Consider the following 20,540-nt stretch of genomic DNA (forward strand, 5'->3'; position numbering starts at 1 on the left):
TTGTGTTCCGTGACAGATTGGAAGGTCGCCGTAGAATTCGACATCTGTTGATAAAATCAGAATCTCCCATCGACTGTAGCTCACATGGAGCTCTGAGCGCGACTCATACCAAACCCTCCCCATCTAATTAAACCTTTCCAAGTTTAGAGAGCAAAGAAAAAGAAGATTCCATCGAAAAACCCAATTATCATCATCACTTGGACAGGTTTGGTGCAATGAACCAATATCCAGAAAAAATACCCGTATGAGATCTCATCTTATCAAAGATTTTCACTCTCAACCAAACCCCCATATTATTTTTAATATTCAACCATGGAATTTGCTAGCTACCCATGAAGTCTTCCATAGTTATAGTTCTCAAGCTCTCAGTTTCACAGACAGAAAACAATGGAGTACGGTGGAGGACAGAGCAAGGCGGTTCCTTTGCTTGACAAGCCAGCTGGGGCTTCTGCGGCTCAGACTCTCGGAAATATAATCGTTTCCGTTGTTGGGACCGGCGTTTTGGGTCTCCCTTTCGCTTTGAGAATCGCTGGCTGGCTTGCGGGTTCGCTTGGTGTGATTATTGCTGGCCTCGGCACCTACTACTGCATGCTCCTCCTTGTTAGTTTCTTCGGCTCCTTCTCTTTTTCTTCAGTTTTTCATTCTTGTTTTAATTTGTTCTTTTTGGTTTAACGTCCTTTTCGAGATGTTATGTTGTTAGACTATGTGGCATATTATTGCTAGACTGTTCGACTCTACATTTTCAAACTACCTTACATGTTATTAACTTGTTCATTTGGGCATTTAGATTATTTTGACATGTTAAGTTGTGACTTTTGTTATGTTGCTAGAGTATATGAACATGCTATGCTAATGTCTAGAGCGTTTTAGGTGTTTTATTTATTTGGAGATGTATTTGAACAAACATCACTTAGATCAATCATTCAGATTACAATATGACCCGCTTAGATCAATCTTCGTGAACACAGTAATCTTCTTTTTTCCCCTTCTTAATTCACATTTCTGTTTGGTATAGTCGGACCTTTTTTTTTCCTTGGGGATGGGGAAAAGTTTAAAATTGATCTTTATGTTTTGATTCCGTGATAATGAATAGGTGGAATGCAGGGAGAAGTTGGCATCAGTAGAAGACTCAGCAAATAGAAAAACTTATGGTGATTTGGGTTATGGATGCATGGGAAGGACAGGTCGTTATATAACCGAATCTGTGATTCTGGTTGCCCAATGTGGAGGCTCTGTGGCGTATCTTGTATTTGTTGGGCAAAACCTTTCATCGATATTGAATGGCTACGGTTTCTCAGTTGCTTCCTGTATATTTTTATTAGTTCCAATTGAAATTGGGCTGTCTTGGATAGGCAGTCTATCTGCTTTAGCACCCTTTAGTGTCTTTGCATCAGTCTGCAATTTGTTGGCTATGCTATTTGTGGTGAAAGAAGACATACAGCAGGCATTCGAGGGTGAGTTTTCTTTTAGTGATAGGACCGCGGTCACATCAAGTATAGGAGGGTTGCCATTTGCAGGAGGCGTGGCAGTGTTTTGTTTTGAGGGGTTTGGGATGACATTAGCTCTGGAAGGTTCTATGCGAGACAAAACCTCATTCCCAAGGTTGCTTGGTCAGGCTTTGACAGGTATAACCCTTGTCTATGTTTTATTCGGATTCGCCGGTTACATGGCTTACGGTGATCAAACCAGAGACACTGTCACTCTCAATCTCCCTCGAAATTGGTCTGCCATAGTGATTCAGGTAATGCACTCTAACCTTCCCTGTCATACTTGTCAACACTCATCTTGCTTTCAAATTTTCATTGCACATGCTTACTTTTATTGTCTTTGTCTTTTCTGTTTTTAGGGTATGCTTTGAAATTTAGATTTACCATTCAGATAAGACGTTCTTGGTGGCTGTGGGTTGTGGGTATATCTAAAGAAGTTGTAAGAAATACATTTTGGACAGAAAAATGAAAAGGAATGTACATTTCTTAGTTGGAACAGTCTCTTGAGCTTAGGCTTAGTTGGCAAGATAGATCAAATTACCATCATCCACCTTCTTAGAAGCTTAATTAATAGTTCCCCTCCCAAACTATATATAGTAATATTTGTCTCATGATTGGTATGCACTATTTCAGTTTTCATCAGTCTTCCTGTTTCCTTATAATTGCTTTGCCCAAAAAGGATATGGTATTGGCATAATAATAAGTTAATACAATTATGATATATCTTTAAGTATAAGGGAAGTACTTGTTATGTTTATACATATACTGATATGCATGCATATATTGTTACAACGAACTGAAGTTTTCTCAATTTGTCTTTCTCTAATTTCAAGTATCAAATAAATTCTATTAAGGTAAACTATCTTTTAGTGTGCTTCCCTGATCCCATAGCAAAGATATCATGATTTAATAGCTGAACTGATGACTTGGTAACCATGCACATTGACTGGCATGTGAAATCCAGGTGGAAAATATGGTTTCAAGGTTGCTTGATGGGTTTTTACTTTTCAATATATAGTTTTCTTGATAAGTTCTGTAGGTAGTAATCATAACATCTGACTAGGTTGATGCAGAATGTCTTTCTTTTCAATTATACCTTATGTAACTGTAGGAGATTTTGGCTGATCTTTTGGCTGACTGCATGGTAACAGATTGGTTTGTGCTTGGGGCTAATATTTACGTTCCCAATCATGCTACACCCAATTAACGAGATCATAGAGGGAAAGCTAGCGAAAGTAAAATGGTTTCAGAAGGCTCATGACAATAACGATGAGTATTCAACAACACGAATTGGAAATTTGCAATATACATGACTCGAGCAATGGTGGTGATCCAATTGGCAGTCTTGGCCTCATGTGTTCCAGGGTTTGCAGTATTTGCCTCGCTTGTGGGGAGTACTGTATGTGCACTGATCTCATTTGTTTTGCCAGCTACATTTCACTTAGCATTATTGGGTTCTTCTCTAAAACTCTGGCGGAGAACCGTGGATTTTTCCATTTTATTGTGTGGAATGCTTTTCGCTGCTTACGGTACTTACAATGCCATAGTTGGTGTTTGAAGAGCTTCTTCACTCAAAACATTAAATTTTACATAAGATACATAAATAGCAACTGTACAAGGGAACTACCCTCAAAAGATACTGTATATTGTATCTGGGTTTCGAGATTAGATGTACCAGCAGAATGTATAATATTGTTTTCATGTTGTACCTAAATTGTTTGTCAGTTGCTTCAGAAATGTGATCCTTTGAATTCTTCTTGTCTCCAGAAAGCACATTTTTCCTTACTTTCTATTGCATTGTTTCCTTGGTGATCAAACTTTTGCATTTGTCTTCTCAGTATTGTTTTGATTGTTTATTTTTTGGTTCAGATTTTTGTAGAGATGCAAAATAGTCACATGTCACAAGCACAACCAAGGTTGCCATTGTTGATGCTAATTTGATAAACGAAAATAGAGCAGGCAACTCCACACAAGTTCCTCTTTAGAGAGTCACTCTCATTTGAACCAAAAAGAACACAAGTTGGATCCAAGTCCAGCCCAACTCTAAAGCCCAACCTGATAAGAATAATAATGTTTAAAACTACGAAAATCATGGTCATTGGACAACATAGCATACCATCAGCAATTCAGACCCCCAAAAAACACCTATATGGGCAAGAGACTTTGGTTAAGAGCAATTATCCCAACTTGATCCAATGTTTAAGAAATAGGACTTCACCTAAGGGCCATTTATAAAACCTTCATTATAGAATTCTTGTTCACCCGAGATCCTGTGTTCGATTCCCTCCTTCCCCAATATAACTTGTATCATAAAAACATATTAGATTGTGCCAATGAAGAATGAACGAATGATCTCTAATTCTAAACATGAACTTTCACAATGAACAGTTTAGATTATGCCACCGCAATATATAGTAAACCCAGAAGAATAATTTGTTCCACAGATTTCCATATTAAGTTACATACCGCTATGCATTATAAAATCTCTCTATATTTAAATTACATAAAGATATTCGATTCTCAATTGCGGACTTCGCATACACCTTTTTCTACTATTGAAAATATCGAATTTCCCATTTGTTTGGTTCTGATAATTCTAAGAAGAAATATTATAAAATTTTGATTCGATTTTCGTAAATCCAAAAAAGGAACCAAATCGACCGAAAATAGGCCTGGCTTTATCTACAAAGCTGAATAATTTATCAAATGATTGCATTCATTGGTGGCATATCAGATTTGGGTGCATCAATCAAAGCTAATGCTCTTGCCACTCACCTTGGCATGAACACCCCACTCTGCTTTTTGGCATAGATTACAAAGTGGGAAATGAAAGTGAAAGGGAAAAATAGACACTGATTCTCATTCTTGACATTGTAAAAATCTAGGTAGAAGGCAAAATTTCAAAAATTCCGAAGGACCTTCTATTTGTACATACATGTAATAAATTATATAATGTTGTTGTTTGATGATCGAAACTGTCATTATGGTTCAATTTTGTTAAATATCATTCGTGTATATCAATTTTGTCAAATATCATTCATTCAACATAAATGATATTTGGAGTCTGACTTAGAAGATAGACGATTTCAGTGAAAAGTCGTCTTCGTTTAGCAAGGGTTTGTTTCATGACATGACACCTACAAATTTGATTATTATTAGTATCTACTAAAGATTTGCCACTAAGGAACAAAAATATTCGTGTGGGAGAGGGCAATAGACAACACTTGATTGTTAGGGTGGAAATGAAAGGGCTTTTTCCTTGGGGACTTGTAGCTAATGTGAAACTGACTCTATATGACTCAATCCACCCCCGAACATGAAAGAGAAATAAAGTGGTCCCGTTTCTCATGTCTTGTCTTCACTTTAACCCAATTATTAGAAGATGCAGTCTAGCTGTCTTGGTGCAACTCCCTTTTCGTTTAGGTGGAAAAGGTAGGGAATTGTTGGTTTTGCCAGAACTTTTTGAGAAGTTTAATATTTTTGCCCATTCTCATATCAACCACGACCCTGAAAAAGTAGGCTACAAATATCAGTGATTGTGACTATTCGTAATCCAATACCAAGGGTGAATGGAACATGGATCATGGTGTTATGACAACATAATTCCATCCACTCCATCTTAGTAATGGAAATACTATATATGTGTTTGATGTAGACCTCGAACTCCATACTCAAACCCAAAACCTACTTCATATATGAACCTCAGAACTCAAGCCTATAGCGTCGACTCTCGAGCTGAGTTAGGCCATAAGTTTGAATCCTTGGATCCAAAGTTGTGCTTTAGCTCAACACCTTAGAACATGGATTCGAAACCCTAGACCTCAAAACCCGAAATTGGGTATAAAAAATTGTACTCTAAGTCTGCCTCAAATTCAAACTTTAAATTTTAGAGGTCGAATCCAAAAATCTGAACATGAACTTCGAATCCTAAACACAAACCATGTGCTTGTTCTTAATTTGATTGGGATAAGTTATCCCAGCTTTCTAGTTAGTGACAACTTTCCCACATAATTAGGGCAATTAGCCAAACATGAGTTTGAATTAGTATGTTTTAATCACTCTTTAATCTCACATATGAAAATTTCAACTAAATAAGGAAATTCTTAATCCATAATAAAATGATCACCATATGGGTTCCAACGATGATCCGATTAGGTACAATGATCTCAATGCATCCAACGATCACCAAGACAAGTCCCGTCCTTGACCCCAAAAAAAAAAAAAAAAAGGGTTAACTACACTTTAATCCCTAGGTTTAGGGTGAGTATTGAAATGGACCCCGAGATTTCAATTTCATCAATTTCATACCCAATGTATCCAAATATGCACCAATTCATCCCGTCCGTTAGATTGACACTGTTTGGTCAAACGTTAAATGTTGTTGTGTCAACTGTGGGACCCGTCACAGGCCCTGACAACCCATTCCAACTTGACAACCTATTCCAACTAGTCCACGTGAAGGGCATTTCAGAAATAAAATGAAAGAATATTTTTTTATATATAAATATATATTTTTTCCAAAACCGAAAAAAAACTAAAAACAAAAAATCCTAGCATGTCTCCCTCCACTAGCCACTCTTCGTCGACCTCCACAGGCCCTCCCTAAGTCGACCTCCACCAAAAAGTTTCAGAAAAAGTCGAACAAAATTACCAGTATTCTCAGCAATTTTAGATCCAAACAGTAAATTTTTCCAGTAAATCAGAGAGAAAAAAGAAAAGAAAAAAACATCAAATAAATCACACTGACCACCACTTCGCTCACTACAAATCCCAAACCCACCTCCAAAAAACTTAGAATTACCCACACACAAAAAAAAAAAAATTAAACCAAACGAAAAAAACAAACAAGCAATCAAAAACAATAACCCTTACCTATAAATTTCAGGTAAATTTCAGAGGGACTGTGAGGAGATTAGGATTTTTCTTTTCTCCCTGTAGAGCAAAACAAGAAGAAGAGGAAAGAAGCAGAAGCAACAATGGAAGGTGTCACAAAGGGAGTGAACATCACGGACTCATCATACAACAACAAGAAGAATCGCATCCAAGTCTCAAATACCAAAAAGCCCCTCTTCTTCTATGTCAATCTTGCCAAGAGGTACATGCAGTAGAACAATGAGGTGGAGCTCTCTGCCCTTGGAATGGCCATTGCTACTGTTGTTACCATTGCTGATATTCTGAAGAACAATGGATTGGCATTTGAGGAAGAGGATCACGACTTCTACAATTGACATGAAGGAGGATGCAGGGGGGGCAGCCAATTCAAAAGGCAAAGATTGAAATACTGCTCAGAAAGTCTGAGAAGTTTGATGAGATAATGGATGTTGTTGCTGTAGAGGAAGCCCTTGAGTATGAGCATAGTTGAAGTTTGTTGTTTCTGATATCTAGCTTGGTGCACGCGCTGTTAGGTCTTCAAAAACTGGTGGATGTCTGACTTTTGCTCTTAGGTTTGCCTCTCTAGTGGTGTTTGTTTAGCTGTGATAAAATTCCTTTTTAGGATTTGTTGTAAAATACAGTCTCTTCCTCCCTCTCCCCCTCTCTTCGTCATCCCTATCCTCCTCCCTCTATTTCTCTCTTTTTGTGGCTCAGTTTGATTGGATTGAACAAATTAGGTTTTTTTTAGGTTTGGGTAATTATGAATTTGGGGCAACAACTTATAGGGCTAGTGAGATATTTGGTTCTGATTGTGAGGTTGATCTTGTTTTGGATGTTTGATCGTGTTTTAGGTTGGGGAAGGCCTGGGATTGATTGGGGGAGGGGGGTTTGTGGAGGGCCGACGAAGGGTGGATGGGAGATGGAGATAGCGGGTTGCTACAGCTGGGGATTTTTTTGTTTTTTTTGTTTTAAAATTTTTTTTCTTCCAAAAATGCCATTCACATGGACTAGTTGGAATGGGTTGTGAGGGTCCCGCAATTGACACATCAACATTTATTACATTTGACTAAACGGTCAATCTAACGAATCGGGGTGAATTGGTCATATTTAGAGGTGAAAAGTTTATGAAATTGATAAAATTGAAATCTCAGGGCCCATTTCGATACTGACCGTAAACCTCTAAGGACTAAAGTGTAGTTAATCCAAAAAAAAAAAAGACAAGTCCCGTCTAAGCATTTTATATGAGACATGTAGGGAAGGGAACTAAGAGAAAGAAAATACCAATCCAATTCGGTTTACTTGAACCGGTCTAAACCGGACCAGTTTGACCCGGATTCGATGACAAAGATTACTATGTTTAACGAGATGGGTGGACATGATTCCTCCTCATAGTAACGAGATGGAGCCTCTACTTTTAAATTCTAGTGGGGCCCAATTCCGAAACACGGACATCATGCACTGCCGCTGATACCTACACATTCCCTCCCTTATTTTAATCTAATATTTTTGCTTTCGCTTTTTCTGGGAGAAATCTGGTGGGCCACCAAACTAAAAATATTAAAAGTTCTGGGTGGGCCCAAACATCACAGCTCAATCGCCTTGAAAGCGTCTCTTTTGCTTGCGTCAACTTGTCGTTTACTTTCCATAATAATACTTTTGCTTTATATCAAAATTGTTTTCTTTAAATGGACCATTGATTTTTTATTTTTTTATTATAAAGTTTTTTTCGTTTTGTCTTTATTTATTGACTTTTTTTTTTGCAATTTGGAGCATAAAATTGAAACTCTAGCGAACCATTTTATTGTAAAATAATCAATTTGGTCAATAAATGTCATTAAAGAAAAAATTAAGTCGTGTTTCAACAAATCGTTCTTTAAGAGAGATTCATTCTCTTAGTGTAATAGAATTAGAGTAATTGCTCTCGATAAGATCTTAAATGAGCCTAACTGTATTATCACCCCTCTCACTAGGAAAGGTCCTCAAAAGATAGATTCTCTTTTATATCATATATATATATATATATATATATAATGGATTGGTATTTTGTAATATATTCTATTGAGTTTTCTGTTAATTAATGGCCTGCAATTGGATTATAATATGTAATATCAAAATTAAACTAGCGGCCGGAAAAAAATTTCTTAAAACGGACTAGACTATAAAAAAATCTTAAAATGTCATAGTGAAAGAAACATGATTGTGTTCACTCATCGTTGAACATTAATCTAATGGTTGTTTCTTAAAAATGCAAGAGTGAATGAACTGTTAATTTACATCCAAGATATCGTGATTGTATAAAATAAAAGGCAAAGAATGGTGAAAACATTCAAAATATCAGAAAATGCCTTTAATTAATGTAAACAATTAAAAATTGAAATGATTAATTAAATGAGGACAATATTGTCAATTTATATTTATCATATTAAAACAAATAAGATAATGTGTCCTATTTTTATGGAACATAACTACCCATTTTATCTTTTCTTAGTTTAAAAATAAAAATAAACAAAACAAAACAAAAAACCAATTGACAAGGGGCTAGTTTAAATATATAAAAAATTGGTATGCCTCAACGAAGGTTTGAAATAATTCAGGCTTGTATTAAAAAACATATTAAAATAGTTTGGAATATATTCTCTACTTTTATTTATAAGACAAAACTCCCCATTGAATCAAAAATTGTTGATGATAAATGATAGTAATCCACCCTTTTATTTTTTTTGTAAAAAGATTCTTAAAATCGTGTAAGAGGAAAGAAATTCCGGAATTTCAATCTTGAGTGCCAAACAAGGGGAAAGGGGAAGGCTATAACCACTGTGATAACCACACTCGACCTTATAAACTTTTATTTTTTAATGTTTATGTCAACCCCACAACATTAACATGTTCATGGAAAGGCACTAAGTATGCATAATCAAGAAGCTTATAGGTCAAAATACTAATTATTAGCTCACAAACTCGAAGTTATGGTATAATAGTTTTGATTTAAGTAAATTCTATAAAATAAAAATAAAAACTCGCAAAAGACATGTAGTTGATATTTCTGCACCCGAGTTTCTATTTCATTTTCGAATTCTCTTTTTTAATATCGTTTGTAATTATTTAAAAAAAAACAATTAAAAAGAAAAGAAAAAAAGTAATTCCCACCGAAACGCTCGAACTTTTATAGTGTTTTTGTCAATAGCAGCACAGACTCAGAGCAAGTTCCTCAAAAACCACCACCACCCTCCCCTCTGTTTCTCTTCCCCTCCTCTTCTCTCACTCATAACTCTCTGAACTAAAAAAATTTCTCTCTCTTGGAGTAAAAGTCAAAATGGGTCAACGTCTGCCCAATCCCACCACCCTCTTCACTTCAAAGCCCTCCGCAGCATGCACCTTCCTCTCTCTCCTCGTCATCTGCATTCTGGGCTTTTATACTCTGCATTACGTCCACCCTGCACCCTCCTCCTCAAATCCCCAAACTGCCCTCCGATTCCGCCGGATTTTCCTCTCCCACGCCACCAACGCCACCGTCGCCTCCTACCTCCGCGCCCTCACCCTGCACCCTCACCTCGCAGGAACCCGGCCCTCCCTCGACACCGCCCACTTCGTCAGGGCCCACTTCATGGGCCTGGGCCTCGACACCCGCTCGGCCCACTACAACTCCCTCCTCTCCTACCCACTCCGCTCCTCACTGTCCGCGCATTTTAGCAACGGCTCCCACGTGGACATCCCGTTGACCGAACAGGGTCTCTCCGCTGAAAACGGCGTCGTCGGAGCCTACCACGCCTACTCTCCCTCCGGGTCGGCGCACGCTAAGGTGGTGTTCGCCAACCACGGCACGGACGAGGACTATCGTGCGCTGGCGGAGCTGGGGGTGAACGTTAGCGGGTGTGTAGTGCTGGTGAAGAGAGGCGGTGACTTGCCCAGAGGCGAAGCGATTGGAAAGGCTGAGCAGAACGGTGCGCTGGCTGTGCTATTGTATACCGAGGGGGGTGATGGGTTTAAAAAGGGTTTTGAGAGGGGGCTTGTGAGAAGCGGCGCGGGGGACCCACTGACCCCTGGGTGGGCCGGGGTTGACGGAGCCGAGAGACTGGACCCGGAGGACCCTGAGGTTTTGAAGAGGTTCCCAAAAATTCCATCTATGCCGCTGTCGGCGACGGCCGCCGAGCTCCTTCTGGCGACGCTGGGCCGCTCTCCGGTGCCCAATCAATGGCGAGCGTCGCTGCCCGCCGGAGTCAGGGGTGTCGGGCCTGGCCCAACAGTGGTGAACTTCACTTACCAGGTTGGTGCCAAATTTTTTTCTGTTGCATGGTTTTTAGTCAAATGTGGGGGAAAAAGTTGTTTTGGAAATTTTCTGATATAAAGCCTTGATTAGAATGTGTGTTCTTTGACTTTTGTGTGTTCTGTTATTTCTGTTTTGTTATCCAGACTGGCAGTTGTGTAAAAGTTTTAGTCAAAATTGGATGTGGGCACTGGGGAGGTCTAGCTTCAGCTGTAAATTTGGGATTTTGCTGGAAACAGTGTTGTGGAAAAGCTAGTAGAATTTGGGACCAATCTTGGAAGAATTATTGACTTGACTGAAATTTTAGTCAAATGTGGAAATATTTGCTTGGTTTGTCTGTATCTCAATTTGCAAACTTTTAGCTAAGAATTAGATAACTGGAAAGTTTCAAAATTTTGACCTTATAAATTGCAGTAAATATTTTTAGAATCATGGCTTTTGTATACTAGTTGTGGGAATATCATTTTATGGGTGTTGCCACAGGAGAATTGCTTGACTGAGTCCATTGCCTGCATTTTTTCGGGTGTGGATCAGACAGAGTAGCCAATGGTTGTAATGTTTTTGGGCAGTATATTATACATGTGTTTTATTCATTTCCCCAATATTTTGCGCATATGAACTTGTGTTACACCCAAACTCTCAATTCATAGTAAGCTCACCTATTTAAGGAAGCGTAGCCAAATGCTATTTTTTTCCTTCTGTCAACAGCATAAGAGAAGAATGCAGAGTAAGAAATGGCAAATAATTTGGTTGAATTAAATAAACGTTTAAATAAGATTGATGACATTTCCATAACTGTACAATATTGAGAATTTTGAGTGCCACAATGTTCATATTTATGTGGAAATTCTATACTCGTTTGCTGAGGAGTACACATGTTTCTTTCATTGTGCTTATGAGAGCTTATTTTTTAGTCTCTGTTAGAAAGCCTTTTGTTCTGTCGCTTTGTGTTGCATCATCTACCATGTCATCGATATCTCCTTTCGATAAATGTCTTTCTGCATTCTTTTATATTCTCCTCTTTTGCTTTTAAATAATTTGTTTATCTACCTATTAGAGTTTCTGAAACAAACAACCCTAAAGAAATAAGGAGAAATTATTACAATTTATCCCCTGATAACATTCTTCCCCACTCCCTCTCTCCTTGTATATTTTTTTTAATCTTGTGCTTTATGTGTCTTAATTTTAGGGGGAGAAAAAGTTGGTGGCAATTCATAATGTTTTTGCTGTCATAAGGGGAGCAGAGGAGCCTGACCGCTATGTGCTGCTTGGCAACCATAGAGATGCATGGACATATGGGGCTGTTGATCCCAATAGTGGAACTGCAGCCTTACTTGACATTGCTCGTAGATACGCTCTTTTGATGCGTTCGGGTTGGATTCCTAGGAGGACGATTATTCTCTGTAGTTGGGACGCGGAAGAGTTTGGAATGGTAGGTGATTCTTAATCATAATTGCCAGTTGATGTTAACCAGTGTTTTTGTGTGTTTGTGTTTTGGAAGAGAGGTGGCTGAATCCGGGCACCCATCCTTATTTTAAAAGAGACCCGTGGGTTGGTGACAGAGCTGCAGTTGCAATTATTTTAGAGACTCCACTATGGATGATCCAAGTAGTGCACTTGTTTTGTTTGTATATGCATGGAATAGATTAGTGTCTCTCTTCGTTTGTATTTACATAATACTAAATAATAGTTGTTCTATCTGAAAACTTCAATGTGTTGATCTCTCAAGTTTAAATTCATTATGTTCTATCCTTTCAGGTAGGATCTACTGAGTGGGTTGAACAAAACCTTGCTAATTTGGGCTCCAAAGCTGTTGCCTACCTTAATGTAGACTGTGCAGTTCAAGGGCCAGGATTATTTGTTCGTGCGACTCCTCAGCTGGACAATCTTATTGTTGAGGTTACAAAGAAGGTAAACTAAATAATCATAGACAATGCCTACAATTATAAACAAATTATGGTCAGTTTCCATGGATGTGAGTCGGTGTTGACGCCTGTATTTGAGTAAATGTGCTTAACTTGTATTCAATCTGACTTCAGGTTAAAGATCCTGATTCAGAGGGTGCCACTGTATATGAAACGTGGATGTCTGCAAATAGAAGCATTGACGTAAGTGAACATCCACAACTCCCTTTCTTGCTCCATACTTTCAAGTATTATCTGCTATGACTGTTTTGGTGAGCATGTTCTGTCATGGATTTGCAGATCCAAAGACTTAGTGCACTGGATTCTGATTTTGCCCCATTTGTGCAACATGCAGGAGTTCCTTCCATTGATATGTACTATGGGAGAGGTACACCCTCTTATTTTCCATATTTCTGGATTGACAAATTTTTGGGCCAAAATTTAAGGGCTTACCAAATTGTATGAACATGTAGGTTTGCTTGTAAGTCGAGTAGCAAAGTTAAGTTTTCATGTTAATATTGCAGTAGTGATGAATCTTCATTCTTGTTCAGATTTTCCCGTCTATCACACTGCTTTTGATGCCTATGACTGGATGGTAAACTTTGGAGATCCTTTGTTTCAGCGTCATGTGGCTGGTCAGCATACTATTGCATTTGTCCACAAAAGTATTTGTTATCGGGTTTTTTATAATAGATTTGAAGACTTTTACTTTATTGTTGAAAGTTCAATGTTACTTCTCCTGTGGTTTTCTCAGTTGCTGGAATATGGGGACTTCTAGCCCTTCACCTGGCTGACGATTCAATTCTACCTTTCAATTTCCTCTCTTATGTGGATCAATTAAAGGTGTTAATCTTCTCCGAGTAGTGTTAAGAACTTTTTTTTCCCTTAAATTTCTTCTTTATGTGAAATATGGATTGTTAACATTTTTCCCTACTGATTTTGTTTGGTGGAATTGGGAATTGCTAAACTATATAATTTTAAGTTGAGTTTGGGCAGCCGAAATAAAAAATGTCTTTCAGATACAGCACAGTTTCTCCAAAGTAATTTATTGGATTTGAGTGTCAGATGAATCACTTATGACAAAGGCTTTCTCTTCTTAAAAATCGAAGTTTTGTTTTTGGTTCAAAAAAAGCAAAGTCAAATATTTGAAATAGGCACAAATTTAAGGTCCCATGAATGCAAGGTAGAATGAATAAAATTAAGATAGAAATGACAAAAGCATTTTTTTAATTTTAAATAAGTGCTTGTGGTTGAATGATGGGCAGCCTAAGGTTCCTTTATGCATCTGGTTGGCCCTTTTGAACTTAATACTAACCCTATATCTTTTCGAATTGTGGGCAGCATTATAAAGATGTTTTGAGCAGCTTGTTGGATGGGAGTGTATCTCTACATCCCCTCACAACAGCAATTCAGGAATTTGCCTACGCCGCCAAAGAAGTTGAACATGAAGCACAGGTGAAATCAGAAATTTACGCAAAACTCTTTGTTTTTTTATACTAGCCTTTCTTTGCTGTCAATTAGTCAAAATTAATGGTCAAAGATTGATTAAAAAATAATTGAAAATTTTATTCATGTCAACTCAAAACATTCGAATTAGTTCTTTTTTTGGTTTTTTTGTTTTTTCTGGTCGAGCATTCCAATTAGGTCATGCCAAGAGAAGCATTGAAAAGCTTTAAACACTTCCACAATATGGTCTGGAACAACTAAGACAACCACAGCAATCGAATCAATCCCGTGGGTATATTATTCCTCGTCCGGATAAACGGGGAGTTAATGCAGTTCAATGACAATCAAATAGTACCACTGGTCCATGCATATGGGCAATTGAGTCTTAGATTTGTTTTATTTAACTGCATATCTTCATGCAATTTTTGTTCACATTTTCTGGGAAAGAAATTCAATTTTTACGCAGATGCATCTCTGCATTGAATTTTTTTCCCTTCTTGGAAAACTCAGTGAAACTTATCCTTCTTGTTTTGAAATGCAGAGGCTGAGAGATGTACAAAGTACAAGTGAGTTGGTATTGTTGAAGAAGCGGGCCCTGAATGATCGGCTGATGCTTGCCGAAAGAGGCTTCCTTGATTCAGATGGACTTGAAGGAAGACACTGGTTCAAGCATCTTGTAAGTACTTCTGTTTTCCTTGGTTCGCTAAAGTTGATGGCCAATGATTACATATTGAATTGTAGTAGTAGTCTTGTCTCGTACGCGTCAGTAGGCCTTTGACATACAGAGGAGAGGTCATACAAGCACATTGCATAATTTTTCCCTCTTCTTCTTGTAGGTTTATGCGCCTTCTAGTGACCATGAAAGTGAACTATTCTTCTTTCCGGGAGTAGCAGATGCACTATTTCAAGCAAAGAGAATGAGTGGGAGAGAAGGGCAGGCCAAAATTCAGCATGAGATTTGGAGAGTGGCCAGAGCCATTCAGAGGGCAGCCAGTTCTCTAAGAGAAATTTTCTGATAAATGTATACAAAAAGAAAAGAAAACCTCAGAAACATCTCCGCCCTGACTTGTATGTATGAGAGCAATGAGTAGAAGAATAGATCTTTTTGCCCTGTAATGTAAACCTACAGTTTTTGTACACAGTAATAAAGTTATCTGAATGAAATTATGAAGCTTTTAAGCTTTTACATATAGAGATTAGAAGCTTTTTTTTCTTATAAATAGCAAGGGGGTTGTATAACTCAAGTGGTACTTGTACTCAAAGTCCCGTATTCGAATCCTCCTCTCTAACTATCGCATTAATACAAAGAAAAGAAAGTGAGTCAAATGGGCACGAGAGAAAAAGTGTTATTATTGATTCATAAATTGAACTAAAACCAAAAAGGCAAAATGTATATTTTTTTTTGAAAAAATTGAAACAATATGTAAAAAGGTTCGCGCCAGGTAGGGGTCGAACCTACGACCTTCTGCTTAGGAAACAGACGCTCTATCCACTGAGCTACAGGCGCTTGTTGTTCTACCTTCTTCCGTTAATTGCATATGTACACATTTGATAAGCTTCCCGCCTATTTAATTCGAAATTAACAAGCAGAAATTAGCAGATTCTTCAGAACTTCAGAATTTGAGAGAGAGAGAGAGAGAGAGATGGAGGAATCTATACGGAGCTTGTGCAAGGGCGTAGCGTCCTTCTGCAACCACCTCCAGAGCAGCTGCAACGCCCTAAAAACCTCAGTCGACCGCCGGGCAATCCCTCTCGATACGGCGTCGTCCACCTTCCTCCAATCCCTCAACCGCCGCGTCTCCGCCGCCAGCACCCAGCTCAACCTCCTCGAAACGATGTCGTTCGGAACCGTCTCCTTCGAGGAGCTCCTGGGCCACTGCACCGAGGTCTACAAGGACAACCAAACCCGCCTCCTCCACCTCCAACGTCGTCTCTCTCCTTCGTCCGCTTACGACCCCGGTAATCATTTTCTCGCCGGCAAAACACGCCCTTATATTTAATCGTAATTGTTGACTAATTCTGATTTTGACGTAGAAATTGAGATTGACGATCACGAAACGACGCCGGTTGATCCAGAGGACGGATTCGATCCACGTATCAGTGATGAAGAAGACGACTCTTTGTATCCTTATTAAAGAAATGAAAATTGGAATTGAAATTGAATTTGCATTTGTGTTTTCTTAGTGAGCTTTTGCTTAGATTGGACGAGTCTTTGAGTTTAAAGAAGCTTGGACTTTCGGATGCTTCCCTTGCCACTTTAGCATTTCAAGGTGAGAAATTGAAATGAAACCCTAAGTCTTTGTTTGTCTGTAATTTCTTGTTCACAAAAATGCTGGGAATTTTCTTACTTGTTTTCTAGCTGCTATGCAATTCACTTCTATCGCTTACTATCTTGCAGCTAATGCTAGAAATGAGGATCCAGATATATCTTTGCATGAGTTTAAGTCCTTGTCATATGATCATTGTACGGATACCTCGGGAGCATCTGGAGATGGATTGCTCTCTGATTTTGGTATGTAACGTCGTCTTTATAGGTCCATTTTGTTAGAGACTCATCACTTTAGTTGTGAACAAAATCAAATGATTGCCCATATTGGTATTGGCATTCTGTGTGAAATAAATGCAGGGGAAGGTGAGGATAAACCAAAGCTAGCTCAAGTTCCTTTGCCTCTTGTAAATGTATCTAGGGGTGATTATGAGAGTCTTCCTTCCTACATGAAAAGCCTAGCACCTTGGGAGGTATGGAATTTCTACCTCATGTTCCTTGTAGTTGAATTTATGTCTGCAAGTTTTGCGTACTTTAGTGCAATGTAATGCTTTGATCACCTGCATCATGAAAAAGGGAACTGCTCCTGTACCTGTATTTTGGAATCATATGGTGAAATTATAGCCAGTATTATCTAACAATTGAGAATGGATTAAATTAAGTTAATAACGAAAAGACAAAAGGAGAGCAGGGATAGTTGCTTAATGAATTTATACCATTCTGATAGCTCTAAGATGAACAATTTTGCTTAATTGAGAATTGATATTGAATTGTACAATTTTGGCTTATGATACTGACTAAGGTAATGATGAACATTCCAAGTTAGTTGTGCTAGACCTTTGAGAATGATAACCCCAAAATTTTACATTATGACAAGCCCAAAGGTAAAAGACCAGAAAAGAAAGTGCAGTTTCGTCATTGTTCATCTTCTGGTGTAGAAACATAATATGAGGATGTTGCATAGCAGATTTAACCATGGTTCATGGATTTCTAGTCTAAATCTCAATTTCCTTGCACATGGATATGCTGTATCTTTAAAGCTAATTGATAGAGTTAAAATGGCTTTTCCCTATCAAATGAACCAAGATGCGAAGTTTATGAATATGCATAATGCACTGTGTAGCCTAAATGATTTTGATATATTGGCATTATATGTAACATAAAAATAATGCTGACAAATTGTCTCTGGTTTCATAGAAACCAAAAACAAAAAATGGTGCATTAGAAACTTACAAAGTTCAGTTTTTTACTCTATACTCATCAAAATATCACAGTTTGCTTTATAGTTTATCACCCAAACGAACAAATGAACTGATTGCTATATGATATCCGAGCATAATTTTGATTTTGTGGTGTCGATTTAGTTGCTCATGTCGATTTCGATTTCTAAAGTTTTTGTGTGTTGTACTTGTACTGAACTCGACTTTAAGGACCTGCTTGCTGCTGTTGAGAAAATTAATTCAGGCCTGAAAGGAAAAGCAAAGGGAAGTAGCTTCTTCCACCAAGATGAAATTTCATCCTTGGGTTTGGGTAAGTGATTCTTTATGCTCTGCCTGAACTTTTGTTTGATTCAATATAGGCTGCTGACAGCTATGCTTGCTTCTTGGCATATGCAAAACTCTCACTCGAAATCTCTTAACCGTCAAAATTTTCGACATATAGCTTGTGATGGGTAAAATTATTTATTTATTTATAGACTTCAATTTCCAAGACCTGATTTTGGTGATATTTTTGTTATAATAGGGCCTAAAGCGAGATCTTACTTGCTGCTGCTTGTACGCATGAATCGATTAGTTGTTGAGACTGTAGATGGTTTAATATCATACAGAGTTTTGTAAGGAATTGGCGCATTGATATGTACTCTTTATTATTATTATTATTATTATTATTATTATTATTATTATTAATTGCAATGTTTATATTTGTTTTCTTTTTCATGTACTCAATAGTTAAAATGATTATTATTTTTTTTAAAAAAGGAAAGAAAAAAAAAACCAGAGAGCAAAATCAAAGCAAATGGAAGAAAACGAAACCCTGCACCTGGGCCTTTTACTCATTCGATATGGAGGCCAAAATACATACATTTGAAGGGGTAAAAACTAAAATTGTTCTAGAAAACCATGTACTTATAATCATTTCGTGGTTCAAAAACGATGTACTTACATCTGATATCAATTAAAGAATAAACTAGACAATAAGAAACGTGTTCTCCGAGAAATCAGAAGGCTCGGCACTTCCTGGAGCTGGTCAGGAACTTGTTCTTTGTCAAAACCCGACCTCGTCCCGGCTTAGAAGGCAAAGGCAAGTTCTTGACGTCGATAACTTGAATTTTCTTTCGCTTGTTTTGGAACTCTTGATAGCCTTGGTGAAGCTTTCGAACACTAGTCTCCAACTTCTCTTCATCATCCCAATCTTGCCGATGATGAAGATCATGATCAGTGGATTTTGAGAGCCCCTTAGGGTTTTGTTGTCTCTCCGAAAAATCAGAAGGCTCTGGGCACTTCCTCGAACTGATCGACGGCTTGTTCTCGCTCAAAACCCGGCCTGGCTGTGGCTTAGACGGCAAAGGCAAGTTTTTGACGTCAAGAAGTCGAATTCTCTTTCTCTTGTTTTGAAACTCTTGATAGCCTTGGTGAAGCTTTCGCTTGCTATTCTCCAACTTCTCTTCATCATCCCAGTCTTGCCGTTGAGGATGAGCATCAGATTTTGTTGGCCCCGTAGGGTTTTGTTGACAAGAAGGTGGAGGTGGTGCGCTTAGCATCAAGCGGAGGGTCTCCAAATCCTTGCCCTTGCCGAAATTGCCGTAACATGGCGGTTTCTTGGGCTTCTGGAGAATTGGCAAGTTGCGCTCATCAAGTTTGATGTCGTCGAACAAGTTGGAGGGATCGAAAGTCGTGGTTTCACTTTCAAGGCAGTAGAGGGGAAGGCAAGCGAGTCCACCAAAGTCGTCATCGTCGACAACGTCAACGTCAACAGGAGCCTCTCGCTCGCATTGCTCTTCCTTCGAAGACTTCATCTTGTCTGAAAGAGAAAGTAGCTAGTGAAGTGAAGGGTCTCTCGATCGTTCGAAAGAGAAAAGATTATAGCGAATTTTGGAAACCCTAAATCACAGTAGCTAGTGTTTACAAAAGGCTGAGGCTACATCTGTATTTATAGTTTTCCGTTTCCCAATCTCGTTGGGAAAACTAATATTTTATTTAAATTAATTCTAGTGCACTTTCTAACCCTAACTTGCCACACCCTCGCCAAACGCAGATTTGCTTTATAACTACGCAAGCGAAGTTGGACTTTTTTTTTTTTTTTTTTTTTTTTTGCGGAAGTTGGGAGTTATTTAGAAACTCTCTTTCATTACCCCAAACAACATACAATTATTTTCCTCTGATCAATTTAATTTAATTTTATTTTGCCAGGTTTCTTTTTTGTCAACCCAACCCAAATGAAAAATCAAATGCACGTGCACGTCTAATTTCACTCTAGTGTTACTACTAAAACAGGTATTACTATTTCTAATAATTACATGTCCTATGAAAATTCATTTTCATATGTATATAGGAAAATATTATCTCACTAGAGAGTTCACAATAGAAAGAAAAAATATATAAATATATTTATATAATCAGGGGAGGCTCTGAGCACAAGTAAGCAAAGGCGGCAACCTAGAGCCTCCAAACTCATAGGGCTTTCTGTTTTATATATATATAGTATGATACTACATATAAAATTTTAAATTTTAAAAATAAAAATTATGTTAGGCCAAATTATTCGATCAAAATTAAGAAAAGTTCAGCTTGAAAAAAGGCCCACTTATTCATTAAATTCGTAGTCTAAGCCAATTAACCCTTCACACCTTCCCCTAATTTCTGTCAAACACAAATTATACAATTATTTTCCTCTTATCAAGTTTTTTTTTTTTTTTTTTTTTTTTTTTGTTGAGCCAACCCAAATGAAAAATCAATGCACGTTTAATTTCACTTGAGTGTTACTACTTTCATTTGTTACTGCTAAACCAAGTATTAATATTTATAATCATTGCATGTCCTATGAAAATGAATTTTCATATATATGCCAAGTTATGTTCGCAAGCTGATCAAAATATTGGAAACTATCCAGAGGCGGCACTTTAGCAATTAAGAAGTTAAGATAAAATTTCTTTATTAATTTTCGACAAATTAGTAATTACAACCAAATTAATATGAATTTGTACTATAATAATCCTAATCCAAATATGATATGCATTCCTAAATAGGAAACTAATAAAACTGAACAAACCTTAAAGTACCAGAATATGAGGCCCCTTAATT

General features: G+C 37.8%; 4 protein-coding genes, 1 non-coding gene and 1 pseudogene across 5 annotated transcripts; 4 read left to right on the forward strand and 2 right to left on the reverse strand.

Annotated features, from left to right (window-relative positions):
• ANT1 (aromatic and neutral transporter 1) lies at positions 1–3,272 on the forward strand. The gene is given in 4 exon segments (XM_008242906.3): positions 1–600; positions 1,094–1,741; positions 2,639–2,786; positions 2,789–3,272. Coding segments are annotated over 4 exon segments (1,266 nt in total). The 5' UTR covers positions 1–387; the 3' UTR covers positions 3,046–3,272.
• A 2,690-nt stretch (positions 3,273–5,962) lies between these two features.
• Positions 5,963–7,158, forward strand: LOC148914719 (uncharacterized protein At2g34160 pseudogene; annotated as a pseudogene).
• A 2,389-nt stretch (positions 7,159–9,547) lies between these two features.
• On the forward strand, positions 9,548–15,163 carry AMP1 (Peptidase M28 family protein). Its single transcript, XM_008242907.2, has 10 exons — positions 9,548–10,623; positions 11,813–12,055; positions 12,382–12,534; positions 12,663–12,731; positions 12,828–12,915; positions 13,079–13,162; positions 13,282–13,370; positions 13,869–13,982; positions 14,515–14,649; positions 14,810–15,163. Exons 1-10 carry the CDS (start codon positions 9,673–9,675, stop codon positions 14,987–14,989), a joined length of 2,106 nt encoding a protein of 701 aa, XP_008241129.2. The 5' UTR covers positions 9,548–9,672; the 3' UTR covers positions 14,990–15,163.
• A 244-nt stretch (positions 15,164–15,407) lies between these two features.
• On the reverse strand, positions 15,408–15,480 carry TRNAR-CCU (transfer RNA arginine (anticodon CCU)). The gene has a single exon. It is a non-coding gene; the product is annotated as a tRNA-Arg (tRNA).
• Positions 15,481–15,554: 74 nt separating this feature from the next.
• On the forward strand, positions 15,555–18,139 carry LOC103339586 (uncharacterized). The gene is made up of 7 exons (XM_008242908.2): positions 15,555–15,932; positions 16,008–16,095; positions 16,173–16,243; positions 16,372–16,485; positions 16,600–16,712; positions 17,670–17,769; positions 17,983–18,139. Exons 1-7 carry the CDS (start codon positions 15,617–15,619, stop codon positions 18,075–18,077), a joined length of 897 nt encoding a protein of 298 aa, XP_008241130.2. The 5' UTR covers positions 15,555–15,616; the 3' UTR covers positions 18,078–18,139.
• A 308-nt stretch (positions 18,140–18,447) lies between these two features.
• On the reverse strand, positions 18,448–19,394 carry LOC148914720 (uncharacterized). The gene has a single exon (XM_089042236.1). It carries the CDS (start codon positions 19,253–19,255, stop codon positions 18,458–18,460), a length of 798 nt encoding a protein of 265 aa, XP_088898362.1. The 5' UTR covers positions 19,256–19,394; the 3' UTR covers positions 18,448–18,457.
• Positions 19,395–20,540: the final 1,146 nt, after the last annotated feature.

This window comes from Prunus mume, linkage group LG8, assembly GCF_029339155.1.
Source record: "Prunus mume cultivar Tortuosa linkage group LG8, ASM2933915v1, whole genome shotgun sequence".
In the NCBI taxonomy this organism is placed as follows: Eukaryota; Viridiplantae; Streptophyta; class Magnoliopsida; order Rosales; family Rosaceae; genus Prunus; species Prunus mume.

Bases quoted from the DNA above. Each gene is read 5' to 3' on its own strand.
- LOC103339586 (XM_008242908.2), top strand. From the start codon at position 15,617: ATGGAGGAATCTATACGGAGCTTGTGCAAGGGCGTAGCGTCCTTCTGC. The intron at 15,933-16,007 runs GTAATCATTTTC...ATTTTGACGTAG, and splicing joins TTCGTCCGCTTACGACCCCG to AAATTGAGATTGACGATCAC. The intron at 16,096-16,172 runs GTATCCTTATTA...GCTTTTGCTTAG, and splicing joins GATGAAGAAGACGACTCTTT to ATTGGACGAGTCTTTGAGTT.
- AMP1 (XM_008242907.2), top strand. From the start codon at position 9,673: ATGGGTCAACGTCTGCCCAATCCCACCACCCTCTTCACTTCAAAGCCC. The intron at 12,056-12,381 runs GTAGGTGATTCT...CTATCCTTTCAG, and splicing joins ACGCGGAAGAGTTTGGAATG to GTAGGATCTACTGAGTGGGT. The intron at 12,535-12,662 runs GTAAACTAAATA...ATCTGACTTCAG, and splicing joins TTGTTGAGGTTACAAAGAAG to GTTAAAGATCCTGATTCAGA.
- LOC148914720 (XM_089042236.1), bottom strand. From the start codon at position 19,255: ATGAAGTCTTCGAAGGAAGAGCAATGCGAGCGAGAGGCTCCTGTTGAC.